This window comes from Corvus hawaiiensis, chromosome 4 (genome assembly GCF_020740725.1).
Source record: "Corvus hawaiiensis isolate bCorHaw1 chromosome 4, bCorHaw1.pri.cur, whole genome shotgun sequence".
Taxonomy (NCBI): domain Eukaryota; kingdom Metazoa; phylum Chordata; class Aves; order Passeriformes; family Corvidae; genus Corvus; species Corvus hawaiiensis.
The window spans coordinates 16926149-16939371 of NC_063216.1; the positions used below are offsets into that span (position 1 = coordinate 16926149).

Consider the following 13223-nt stretch of genomic DNA (forward strand, 5'->3'; position numbering starts at 1 on the left):
GTAGGAAATAGACATTTAAGTAAGAAATTAAAGTAAGAAACATTATTTAAGTAAGAAATAGACACCAGCATTTCCTAATGGAGCTGCTGCAGACTGTGTAGAAAGAGTGGGGCCCTCCAACTGACTTTCCAGTCCAGTCTCCCAAGCACAGCCCTCAAGGGATATCAAAATGCAATCATGAAACAAGAGCCAGCCAAAGAATCAAATCAAAACAAGTCCAAAGCACAAGAAAACATCACATTTCATAAAGTGTCAAAAAGACTTGCAGCTGTTATTATTCATATTCAGCACACTGCCGTTTTACGGGATTTGCAGTTCTAGCTTTCTGTGGTCTCTTTTAAAGCCTTTGCCCTGGTAATGCTAGGTCCTGTGAGCTAGAAAAGGTGGTGTCTCAGTGATGCTAGATGTCTTAAAGACTTTCAAGCTCAGTTACAGGTCAGTCCTAAACCAGCTTTCTAACTACACAGCCTCTCCAACTCACCCTCACGAAAGAAGCAGCCAGAGCAGCAGCCCAGTGGAATCCCTGCTTTTCTCCTAACAGATAAGACAGGCAAAAAAGAAAGAAAAAATACTGTACTCTTACTAGCATCTCATTGAAAAACCAGTAAAAGGTCTGTGATGAGATGTACAGTTCCACTGCAGAGTGTTGCATTCACAAGCTCGTAAATCCCATAATGCTTAATCCAATAAGACTTCATTCTTTCCATGTTTAAGAAAAGCCCTTAGTCCAGCCTTGGAAGCATCTAAGGGAGCCACAAGTGCATTGGGCAATACAGCATGGAAATGACCTCAGCAGGTCTTTAGCTGAACCTCCTTCTCAAAGCAGAGTCAGCTCTGAGCTCAGACCAGGTTGCTCAGGGTATCTTCTTCTTCTTCTTCTCTTCCTGCCTCAAAGCAGCACTTTCCACTTGTCCTTGAGAAGCTTCTGTCAGCCAGTTTCTCCTGCCTGTTCATGTGTCTCCCTTAACAGCAGCCCTGCCCTCAGGGGCACCCAGCTCAGTGTCACCTGCACGCGTCACCAGCTCCATCACCTCCTCCAGGGCGCTGATGCAGATGTTGAACAGGACACATCCCAGGACAGACCATGAGACAAAGAGCTCACACAACACAGGTGTAGCCAGGAGGATCTTTTCCCTCCTCTTCTTGTATCTATTCTTACTCTGTCAATAAATACAGTGCATATGAAATCTTTCACATTTCCCAAACAGAATCATCTGGCCAGCTATGCTGCAACGTGCCAAACTACCCAACCCCCCTGGAACAACAGTGCCCATCTCCTGTGCATTCAGTACAAGAGTGAAATTCCCCAGCTCAGACAGTTTCAGATTGTCTTTGCAGTCTTGGAGAAAGCTCTTACCAACCACTGGATCAACAGCAAATTAAGGACTCCACTGAGGATGCCTTCCACCAAGATTCTGGGTACTACAGCACCTACACCTAATGCTATTCATGACAAGAAAGTCCCTCACTAAAAGCTACAATTTCTTTTACCAGATGGAAACGTGGAAACAAATATGTAACTTTCTCCCTCAACCATACGGCAGAGAGTGGACACTATGGCCAGTCCCTCTCACCTTCCCATTACCATCTGTCTCTTTCACCGACAAGGGACCCTCAAAAAACTCAGAAACAGAGTGAAACTCAGAAACTGAGAGAACAGAATCAGAGAAACCTTCCTTGGAAAGACCTACAAAATTCAGGTTGAGGCTGGACTGTTGCTGCACTAGCTAAGGTCAGTCACGACTGCTTCTTCCCTTCCACATGCAAAAATAAAACCCAACCAGTTTGTGTGGCAGACAGCATCAGATCTACTTTACAGGCAGCACATCTGGTTTGCTCCTGGCACAGCAGGACCATTTTGCAGCATGACGTCCTGGACGCAATTAAAATCCAGTTTCCCAATGATAGGGCTCCATTACCCAAGCTTATTTAATTACCTAATTTAATTACCTATCCTTCCAGTTGCAGAGAATGATGAGGGAAGTAACAGGAAGAGCCAGCAAATCAATCAATACCTGGCTCCAAGTCTGGTTAGGGTCTTGAATTTTGGATTTTTTTGGTCATGGCTCAGTTTGCATTACAAAGCCTGCTGGAAACAGATGGGGTACCTCTGTCTCAAAGGGGGACAGAGTCCCTTGGGAGGCAGTTCAGAAGGGCAAAGGGGTCCAGGAAGGCTGGACATTCTTCAGGAAAAGAGTTTATCACCTTTGAAGGAGGACAGGCAATGCAGGAGGACTACAAGGATGTCATGAGGTTATGCAGGGAGAAAATCAAGAGGGCCAAAGCCCATCTAGAACTTAATCTGGTTACTGCCATAAAGGACAATAAAAATGTTTCTACAAATGCATCTGCAGCAAAAGGAGTGCTAAGGAAAATCTCCACCTCTTATTGGATGCAATGGGGACACATAATGAAAAAGGCTGAGGAAAAGGCTGAGGTACTCCATGCCTTCCCTGCCTCAGTCTTCAACAGTCAGACTGGTTGTCCTTGTTGTACCCAGCCCCTGAGCTGGAAGACAAGGTCAGGGAGCAGATCAAATCCCAGAATCAGTTTTGGGCCCCTCATGGCAGAAAAGACATTGAGTGAGTCCAGAGAAGGGAATGGAGCTGGGGAAGGGGCTGGAGCAGCAGGAGCAGCTGAGGGAGCTGGGAAAGGGGCTCAGCCTGGAGAAAAGGAGGCTCAGGGGGGACCTTCTGGCTCTGACAGGAGGGGACAGCCAGGTGGAGGTCGGGCTCTGCTCCCAGGGGACAAATGATCAAACAAAGAGGAAATGGCCTCAGGTTGTGCCAGAGGAGGTTCAGGTTGGATATGAAGAAAAACATCTTCACTGGAAGGGCTGTCAAGTACTGGAACAGCTCCCCAGGGAAGTGTTGGGGTCATCATTGCTGGAGGCACCTACGAGACTTGTATATGTGGCACTCAGGGACATGATTTGGGGATGGACTTGGCAGTGCTGGGGGAATGATTGGACTCGATGACCTTTTGCAACTTAACTCCAGAATTCTAAGCAGAGCATCAAGATTCCTGTCAGACCAAATTCTATAGTGTTACCATGCCTAATTTTCCAGTGGAACCAATCCAGTGTAACAATACTGGCGGCCATACACGGGCAAGAAGGCAAACAGCAATCCTGAGGTGCAATTTCATAACCCTGTTCCTGTGGGAGAATGTTAGGTGGAAAGTGCGAGAGGTTACTTTTTCCCATCATTTTTGACAAAAATCTTGTCACTTTTGCAAAGCCTCCAGGTCCATCTGCTGGACTAGGCAAACCAGAGAGTAAACAACACTATTCTATTTTAAAATGATAGAAGCGTCTGCATCTCTAATAGTACAAATGCATGCATCTGCCAAACAGACCTAGTGGAACAAGGCTTTCTGAGCATTACACATTCTTCTATTTAAAGACACTAAAAGACACCATGCCTCTATGCAGACATCTCCTCATCCAGTTCTCAGTCTACTTCCTTACTCCAAATAAACTGTGTATGCAACCATCCCACAGCTAATTAAAAATTAGCAATAAGGCCATATGGCAGCTATAATGGAAAATACACTGTTTCTTTTTTCAGTGGATTTCATTATGATTCAACCACACAATGAAAGAAGCACTAAAGAAGCAGCTGGGATTCCAGGAGCCAGAACAGTCTGCTTGTTTTATAACCAACATGCAGCATACATTGAAAAGAGTTTTTATAGCAGTCTATATCTGATTGCCAGACAGGTCTTGGGGATTATAAAGAAACCTTTTTTGACCTGGAGAAACAATCATTGAGAGGCAAAACTGAATTCCCAGTTTGTTCACCACCAGCAAAGCCAAAACCAGAATCCAATCCCATGGTCTCCCCTCTCAGCCTAAGGCCTCTCGAGAGGGGTCTGCAGAGAGCTCATGGAAACAAATCAGTGTACAGGATTTATAATTAGGAGCCCCATTGTTCCTCCAGGAGGAAGTGACAGTGATTTAAGGGCCCAGAGCATACAGACCCACTGCTCCCAGTACACGCTGCCAGATGTGCATGTTCTCTCCACATCTGGTTTTCAGAGCAAAACTTCACAGGATTCAAATTACAAAAGGCTGACACCACGTGTTTTCCATCATACTTGTCCAGCCAAACTAGACATACACAACAGAAGTCACGAATTTCAGGTTGCAGCTTTCTACTTGGCCATTAGAAGAGTACAAATTAGGAAATCTATACCTGAGCACAATATGCTTCACCCTGGGCAGATAGATCACTAAGAGGCCACTGGCCTGTTAGCTGTGCAACACAGAGGTTTCTGTTCCCAGTTCCCATTAGTACTGTGCCCATTCCCAAAGGCAAACGGGGTTTGCTCACACAGAATTGGTGGTTTAGACCCCCTGCCCATGGCCCCTGAGCAGCCTGTCCTGAGCAGAGCTTCAGCACCCAGGTTCAGAAACTCCTCCTGAAGGCAACCTGGCAGAACCCCTTGAAAAGTGGTGCTCTGCCACTGATCACACTCCCACTCATTCCCTTCCGCCTCCCGTCCTCCTCACCACAACAATTCACAGCTCCCTCAGCATAGGGCAGAAGTGCTGATGCAGCCTGTGACAACAACCAGAGGCAGGTATGCTACAGCCACCACAGAATCACAGAATACCCTGAGCTGGAAGGGACTCACAAAGCATCGAAGTCCAACTCCTGGCCCTGCAAAGGACATCCCAACAATCCCACCCTGTGCCTGAGAGCATTGTCCAAATGCTCCTGGAGCTCTGGCAGCCTTGGGGCCATGCCTGTTCCCTGGGGAGCCTGTTCAGTGCCCCAGCACCCTCTGGGGGAAGAACCTTTTCCTGATATCCAACCTAACCCACCCTGACACAGCTCCAGCCATTCCCTGGGTCCTGTCCCTGGTCACACAGAGCAGAAATCAGTGCCTGCCCCTAAGGAGGAGCTGCAGCCCCTGGTGAGCTCAGACCCTCAGTCTCCTCCAGCTGAACAGACCCAGTGCCCTCAGCTGCTCCTCAAAACACTCCCCTCAAGGCCTTTCACCATCTTAGTAGCCTCCTCTGGACACTCGTAGCTCTCCTCTGGACACAAGGCCTACCAGGCCAGCAGGCAAAGCAAGGGCAAGTCCCCACACACCACAGAGACCCCAGGGAAAACCTGCCATGGAGGCACAACCCTTGTAAGTGAGAGTAAACAACTTGGTTGGGCTGTGCCCTGAGAAGAAAGCTGAGCTTCATCAGTGACAGTGCACGTCCACAACACAACTCACAGAGCAGGCAGAGAGCAGGCAGAGGGTGTACGAGGGTGGGGATAAGCAACTACCAAGGTCACCGTGCACAAGAGCTCAAGGCTGTGCAGAGCAATGCACGTGGACATTGTGAGAGCTGAGCAGAACAGAGCTGGCGCCATCATCCTCATCCTGACACTGGCACAGGTCAGATCGCCCTCTGGAAACACCTCAGTGACTTTCAGGTAGTTGGCTTCTGTAACAAAACACCCAGATCTTGTTAGTTCAAAGAACCTGGAGGTGTGCTGAAGTTACGAGGTCAGCACAAGGAGGAGCCTTTGGGCAACTGTTGCAGCGGGGATACTGCAACACGCATATACCAAACCAGGAGTCCCATGGAAAAGAAATATATATGGACAGACAGATTCTTGGTAGATGTTTCAGAGATGTTTATTTCTCCAGCCTCATGGCTGGGATCTGCCAAGGAACTGCGGCAATCACGGGACCCGAGGGTCCCTGCCCGTGCAGGGGAACACAAAACAACAATGGGGAACGAGGCTGAGCAGGGACAGGGAAACGCCGTGTCTCCCCCCAGGGACCCTCTCCCAGGGCTCCATGGCAGGGGGAGGGATCCCAACAGGCAACATGATTGATTTCTCTTCCTTCTTCCTTGCCGACCTCCAGGTCTCCTAAAATGACTGAGAGGAGCTTGAGGGCTGAAAAGAGAACAAGACTCCAGGGTTGAGAAGGCACACACAGCCCCTCCTGCACTGCAGGAGTGACAAGGATCACAAACCGATGATGTTACAGGTGAGGCAGAAAACTCCTTCTCCTTGTGATACATGACAGTGTCTCTGTATGGTCACATTCCCTTTCAAGACATCATATCCCAGGAACCCTGACAGAGACAGCCTTGGGAATCTTGCAGGCCAAGGTTTCTAGTGATGCCTGAGAGCCCTGTACACTTGACTGGCTCCTTTTGGAAACCTGACAGCAATTTGGCATCCAAATCCCACATGGGCAGCTCTGAAGTAGCTGGACTGCCCCAGCTACACACCTGAATCTCCTCAGCTGTGACCATGACACTTGTGTGCACAAGGTACACAACTAGCATTCCTTCCAGCTGAACAGCAAAGCTGTGGCTGCTGAAACACCAATTCCTGCAACCAGCAGACTCTGCCTTGCCCTGGGTTTGCCTCAGACCACATAAGCCTGGATCTCTTAGCAGCAAGTTGTTCTGACATGCTTTTGCAATGAAAAAAGCTTGCCAGCTAATCTCCCAAATCTCCTAACATCAAAGTACAATCCAAAGCTCAGAGCAGTGCATTGGAAAACTCCACCAGCGTCGTCTGTTTTCAGATCAGCTGGCCTGTAACAGTTCTTGAAGTACATAAAAAGGCATTTAGCACTGCTCTGCATAACTATACTCTCTCTTCTGGACTGTCCCATTGCCGATGTGCAAATCAGGAGGATGCATGTATATTAATAAAATGATCTAAATATCACAACTCTTATAAACACGAGCACACAGTCAGTAGGATTCATGTATTCATGATCATGCACTGCAGAAGACAGCCTGATGTCCTTGCACAGATTCACCAGGGAGATCAAGAGTCCCCCCTTCAGAGAGACTTTCCAGGAGTTGTGCCTTTGCAGTTCCCCCCATTCCCATCAAGGCCATGTGCAGCTCTCCATACATCAGTCTCACAGGGCTCTCACCCACACACTCCTTGGAACACAAACAGCCAGATGCCCCCTTCTAAAAGTCTCTCTCCAGCTGTCATAATTAATAAATCCTTTAGCTATCATTGAATGATTGCTCTGAAATAAGGGTAGACTTTAAGGAGAAAAGGATTGGAGTTCTGGTTTTGGAAAACTGGAAGTGTTGATAACCACCCTGCTAAGGTTTTATGATGAAGCTTAACAGTATTCTTACAATGAATCTTATTTTAAAGACTGCAACTCTGGAAATAAAATGACTATTAAATGTCTGTTTTCCTTAAAGGAAGGCAAGGCATTTCTTCAACACACTACTGAAGAGCTATAGAGCTATTTTGTGTGTCTTGCTGCATTCTGTCTGGAAGAAAACTTGGAGCTGTAATTCCAAACTCTCTTGCCTCACCAGGAGACTGTGCCTAAAGCTGCAGTGGGTGAACCACCCTAGCCTAAGTGCAGCTACAGGAGGACAATATAGGGGTTATGATACTGTTAAAAAGCACAATTCTTGTGCATGTAAAGTTCATTTCAGCTGAGACATTGACACAGACTATATTCCCAGTACAGCTTTTGCCAGAATAGAACACAGAACCCAAAACAGCATTGCTCTACCAAGACTAAAACCAGACCAGGTCAGGCCTGAGCCCTATGGGAGAAACAGCAATTAGGCTACACAGGTTCCAACTGGAAATTTAGGTCTGTGTAAGTTAGTGGTAGAAAGGATAATAAATCGAGCTTGAAATATGAATCTCGATATGTTTGCACAGACTTTCTATATATACACACATATCTGGAACAGTATGTAGCTTCAGTATAGCTACATGCAAATTCCTTTCTTAAAGAGCAAGTAATTCCACTTAACCAGCACTCATGTCGTCTGCTGTGGGGACATTTCAGCAGCAGTAGCACATCACAATGCACAGACAAACTCCTCCAGCCAAGCATCCTCTCAGTCTGCAGCAAATGTACTTGTGTGAAACAGGACCACAGAATTAGACCCTACACATTTTGTATTTGTCTCTCCATCTACCTAAAAATTCGCTGCCACATCCTTTGAGTATGGAAAGCAAATTAAGAAGGGCGTGAGACACCATCAGCACATCTCACGGAGATACAGATGCCAAGAACAGCACTTTAGCCTCCCTTGATATGCACAAAACTTTCCCCTTATTCAGCTCCTGTTGCAATAATCCCACCCCCTCTCTCTCCTTCATTCCCCTCTCCTACTGATTTCATCAGGCACAAATAAATGGCACTTTTCTCACCCCTGTGCCCACCCTCAATCATGTCACTGGGACACAACACTAAGCAATTGATTGTTTTATTTCTCTCACTGACTCCCCATATAGGCTATACACACACACACAGAGTCACAATAATAGAAAGCTTATTTAGCCAAACACCTGCTGCCCAGATCTTTCATACAGTGTGTTATGAGGAAAAGAAAACCAAGCTTTGCAAGTAAGCTGGGAGTGAAGCTTGCAGCAAACCCCCTCCTTTATTTCAGTACAGCAACATCACTGACAAACAGGAAAGAGCAGATTTTTTCAATTTCCTTTTGCAGATGAAGTCGAAACACAGCACTACCTGAAACAGTGTATTTTACAAAATCTGAAAAGAAGCTAAGGAATCATCTGGCTTAACAACTGTATCTTCTATGGGCCCTGCCAGAACTCCCAACAATTTTCCAAGGTATTTAAAGCAGATGTTGGAGCTCTTGAACAGGTGGCACATCTTGAAAGACCAAATCACAGAATCATGGAATGGTCTGGGTTGGAAGGGACCTTAACACCCAAATCATTCCATTCCCCTGCCCATGGGCAGGGACACCTTCCACTACCCCAGGTTGCTCAGAGCCCCATCCAACCTGGCCTTGGACACTGTCAGGGATGGGGCAGCCACAGCTTCTCTGGGCAGCCTGTGCCAGGGCCTCACCACCCGCACAGGGAACAATTTCTTCCTCATATCTAATGGAAACCTCAGATACACCAAGATAGAGCCATGGAACAGTAACACCAGGCAAACTTAGATATCTGCAGATTTCCATGTGGCCTAAATGGGGGACAAGGGGAGAAGTAAAAACCAAAGTGGTCGCAGAGCACTGGAACTGACACATCCCCACTTTTCTAAGGATGGGCATCGTGACTGATTGTAAGATTAGGAACACAAATCTCCCTCCATGCTCTCCATGGCCTTTCCTGTCCTTTCTTTGGCCATGTCCCTTCCCTGAGGACTCTCTAGTAGTAGCATGGTGGGGTTGAACTCGCCTGCCGCTTTTCCTGCTGCAGGACTCCACTAAATACTCACTGGTGACAGCCTGCAGGCATTAATAATCAGCAAGACTTTTCTCCCTGGGGCGTTTTTACCCAAACTAGGGATTAAAAATATTCCTGGGAAGGAAGAGGAAGGGAGGAGCCAAACAGACAGTGAGATCACTCACCCACCTTCCATAGGAAACCAGGGTAAAAACGGCTTCCCCACGAGCTGCTCTTTCTCTCAAGTCAGGGCTGCCTAAAAAGTCTGTTCATAAAAACCAGAAAAACGCCAGAAAATGCAGAAACATGCAAAGTGTAACAGTGTAAAGCAGAGGTTTGGGGTAGAAATTCAAACAGTTAAGCAATGTATAGAACTTGACTTAAAACACTGATGAATTTGACCAGAGTCTTACCCCTACCTCACCTCTCAGCATAGCCACAAAGCATCACAGCACGCTGCTAAGGCAAGAGCAGCAGCAAAGCTGTTTGCATGCTGAATTACAGAGTTTGAATGCTGCCACAGTGACCATCACCAGCCTGCTACGAACCTCACCCACCCTCCTGTCACACAGCCAGGGTGGCAGCTCACACTGACCACCCTGACAAGCCTAATGAACTCTCCTCTCCCCACAGAGCCTCTCCAAAAATGCATTGCAGCAAATTATGAATTAGCCAAAAGAAATTTTAAGTTTAGATGCTCATGGGTTGGCAGCCACACATCATGGTTATTTATGACCTGTGATTAAAGACATGAAAACCACAAATAAAAACCTTTTCAGTATCGTTACAAGGAGCTTTGAGCTGTGTCGCTCAGAAGTTGTGCACAAAAAGGAAAAGGATTGATATAAGTTAATTTTAGCTCTCACACAGACCCTGTTAAAGGTCACTGTATGAGCACAGCTGGGATACTGACAGCTGCAATAAAAAGGCAGAACGTATAAAGAGCCCTCAGGCTGGAGCTTTTGGTGCTGATGGAGGCAGAGGAGGCAAGGATGATTTCAGGCTGCAGCAAATGAGCAGCCAGCATTCCAATTTGCCATGGAGAGGGCAGGATTTGCTTTGGGAAGATCGTTCTGACCTCTGCTGGTCCCCTCAGGGAAACCCAGCAGAAACCTGGAGGAAGGCCAGGAATTCCCAAGGGCTGAGCACATGGGGAAACGTTGACCACATCGGCTCCTATAAGGTCTAGCAACTCATTCAAAGAATGCCTCTCAGATGAGCTTCCAGTTTGCATCTGCTCCACACTCACATAAAAAAAAAAATAAGTTTCTAGCCCTGAAATTTGCTCCTGAGGCTGCCCAGGCCCTACCAGAAGCCACGTTCAAGCCTCTCTTCCCCTGGTGCAGACCCCCCAGCTCATCACTCTTGGCCCTCTCCGGTAGCACAGCCATGGCTGGGACAGCCTCCCCTAGAGATCTGCTCCACAAAGGGAAAAAAGCCATTTCCCTTCACAACAAAGGGGCTGGGCCGCCTGCAGCACCAGGCAATGTCACACCCACCAGTGAGTCCTGAGGCTTGCAGACAGTCACATTTCAGACTGGAAGGAATATTCACACAAAAAGCTGCCCCTTGTGTTGCAGTTTCCTCCCCATGACACCGACAGAAGCGCAGCTGCGAGGCTTTGATGTGGTTCCCCGCTAAGGACCAGGCACAGCAACCAAAAGAGGCCCTTCCATTGCCATGAGGAGCTGTGGCCACCCAAGTAAGTAAAACCACAGGCAAACTCAGCCAAACCAGCGGGTGGCTCCTGCTGAAAGTGGGCACCTCAAGAACAGGGCCTGGTGATATTGAAATGCCTAAGAAGGGAAGCTGCCAACCCGTTTCAGCTTAGAAGTCACCTTTGGCACGCGCTTTTTTGGAGCACGCGCTCGGCATCCCTGCCAGAGAGTTTTTTCCACCATCTTCCTTCGGAAGCAAATGAGATCATCTCAGGAAGGCCCAACCGCTTCAGCTGCTCCTCAGAAGAACCACGTCAGGGAAACTTGATTAAAAATAGATAATAAAGGAAATACCAGTAAGCTACACCAAAACAGCCAGCAGAAGGGAAGGGAAATGATTTCCCTGAACCAGGTTTCAAGGCCTAATATTGTGTTTTTAAATATTAAAAAGCTGTCTTTTGAATGTTTCTGGCAATTCATAGAGTCAGTATGGGCAAAACGTGCTCAACAGCCAGCTGAAAGGAGGCTGAAACTTGAATTACATCCCTACCCTATGCACACCAGACACTAGGACAAAACCAAGGCCAGTTTGAACCAGCCATCAAGTCAGAGTTGCATTAAGCCATAGGGTGAGGACACACAGATTTCCTGCTGGCAGATCCCAGGAGTCTGGGGATAGCATGGAGGCAGAGTTTCTCCACAGAAACCAGTACTGGTGAGTCAGGGAAGCCGAAGAGAGCAGCACACACCATCCCCAGAGGACACTGCGCTCGGAGGAAGGGCACGCTTTGTGTATTCAGGACCGGGCCAGCTTTATCAAGTCTGGCAATGAGACACCTCCCTATCTACAACAGCACCAGCGGCGCTATCTCCGCACAGCCCCTGGCCAGGGCCGGCGGCTCTGGGGACACCTCGCACACATGCCCACACCCCAGGTCGGGGTGTGCAACAGGGACCGAGCCCCTCAGTGTGGGTGCTGGTGCATTGGGCTCGGGCTGGGGAACTTCTCCAGGCTCTCTGCAGTGAAGGGGAGGCTTTCGCCTCCCTGCCCAGCTGGCACCAGCAGTGACATCCCACATGGACACACTCATACAGCCTGGGGTACGTGCGCCCATGCGGAGTCCTTGAGAGCCAGGTGGGTTGGATGAATGTATCTGGTTATGAAAATTACTCTGGGCAAAGTACCGCCATCAACATAAAGCCTATGGATGAAGCAGACCTGGAAAGAAACACGGGTGGACTTAACCATTCCCTCGTGGCTTCCTCAACTCTCAGACCACAAGAAAATGACAGCCACAGTCTCACTGGTCACCAGAAATTTATTTTATAGCACAAAGCGGGTTCTGGGGTTACCTTCCCGGACGTACGACATGAGCTGAAGTCACGCTGCCCATCGCTCCAGCCGCTCCCCATCGCTGCCATCCATCCCCCATCGCTCCAGCCGCTCCCCATCGCTGCCATCCATCCCCCATCGCTCCAGTCTCCCCCTTTCCTGCCAGCCGCCTCTCATCCCTGCCAGCCGCTCCCCATCGCTCCAGCCTCCCCCCACGCCCGTCCCCGGCCGCGTTGTGGCTCTCGGGGGCGGAGGGCGGGCACGGCCCCTCCGCGGGGCCGCCGAACAAAGCGCGGCTCAGAGGCTCCGCCGCTGCTCCCGCGGAGGAACGGGACGGGACGGGACGGCGGAGCAGCCACAAGTCACGCCGGCCCCAAGCACGCTCCTTCCTTCCCTCCGCGCCGGCGAACTCACCCTCCTTGGCTTTCTTCTTCCTGGCCAGGGTCCCGCCGAGCTTGCCCAGGAACGACTCCTCTTTCTTCATCCTGTGCGGCCGCAGCGTCGGGGACCGGACGGGCGCGGCGGACATCGGCTCTGCCGGGGGAGCCCGCCCGGCCCTGCCCGATCCCGCCCGGGGGCTGCGGGGCCCGCGGAGCCGAACCAAGTCCGGGAGCGGGGAATCACTCGCCCGAGCGAGCGGGGCCAGCCCGCCGTGTGCGCTCACAGCCGCTCGCAGGACTGGGAAGCGCTGCAGCCACAGCGCCCTGCCACGGCCGGGAAGTCCGCGGGAGGCGGGGGCGGGACGAGCCCCGGACACCCCCGGGGGGCCGGGGGCGGGCACCGGGAGGCTGCCCAGGCCCTCCCGAGCATCACCTGCGGCCAGGCGGGCGAGCCCCTCCTGGGGGGCACCTGGTGCGCCGGGCCCACGCGGGTGCAGGAAAAGCGGGTAAAAAGCATTGCAGGAAACAACGCCCCCGATCCCACCACAGCCGGACCAGAGTGGTGTTAGGCTTGAAAGTACACAAAGATCAGACACCAAAGAACATCCTTCCTTAAGAACAATTTTATATATTCCACGTTTTGCAACAATTGGACACAACTGAGGGCAAACGCTCAGCATGTGCCGTTTGC

The 13223-nt window shown here is 49.6% G+C and overlaps 1 protein-coding gene across 1 annotated transcript in view; it reads right to left on the bottom strand.

The window, feature by feature from the left end:
* PARVB (parvin beta) overlaps nt 1-12852 on the bottom strand; it is a 55424-nt gene extending 42572 nt beyond the window's left edge. Inside the window, exon 1 of the mRNA XM_048301492.1 lies at nt 12567-12852. Within this exon, the coding sequence (XP_048157449.1) occupies nt 12567-12681 (115 nt within the window). The 5' untranslated portion in view covers nt 12682-12852. The remainder of the gene's footprint in view (nt 1-12566) is intronic.
* Between the last annotated feature and the right edge of the window lie 371 nt (nt 12853-13223).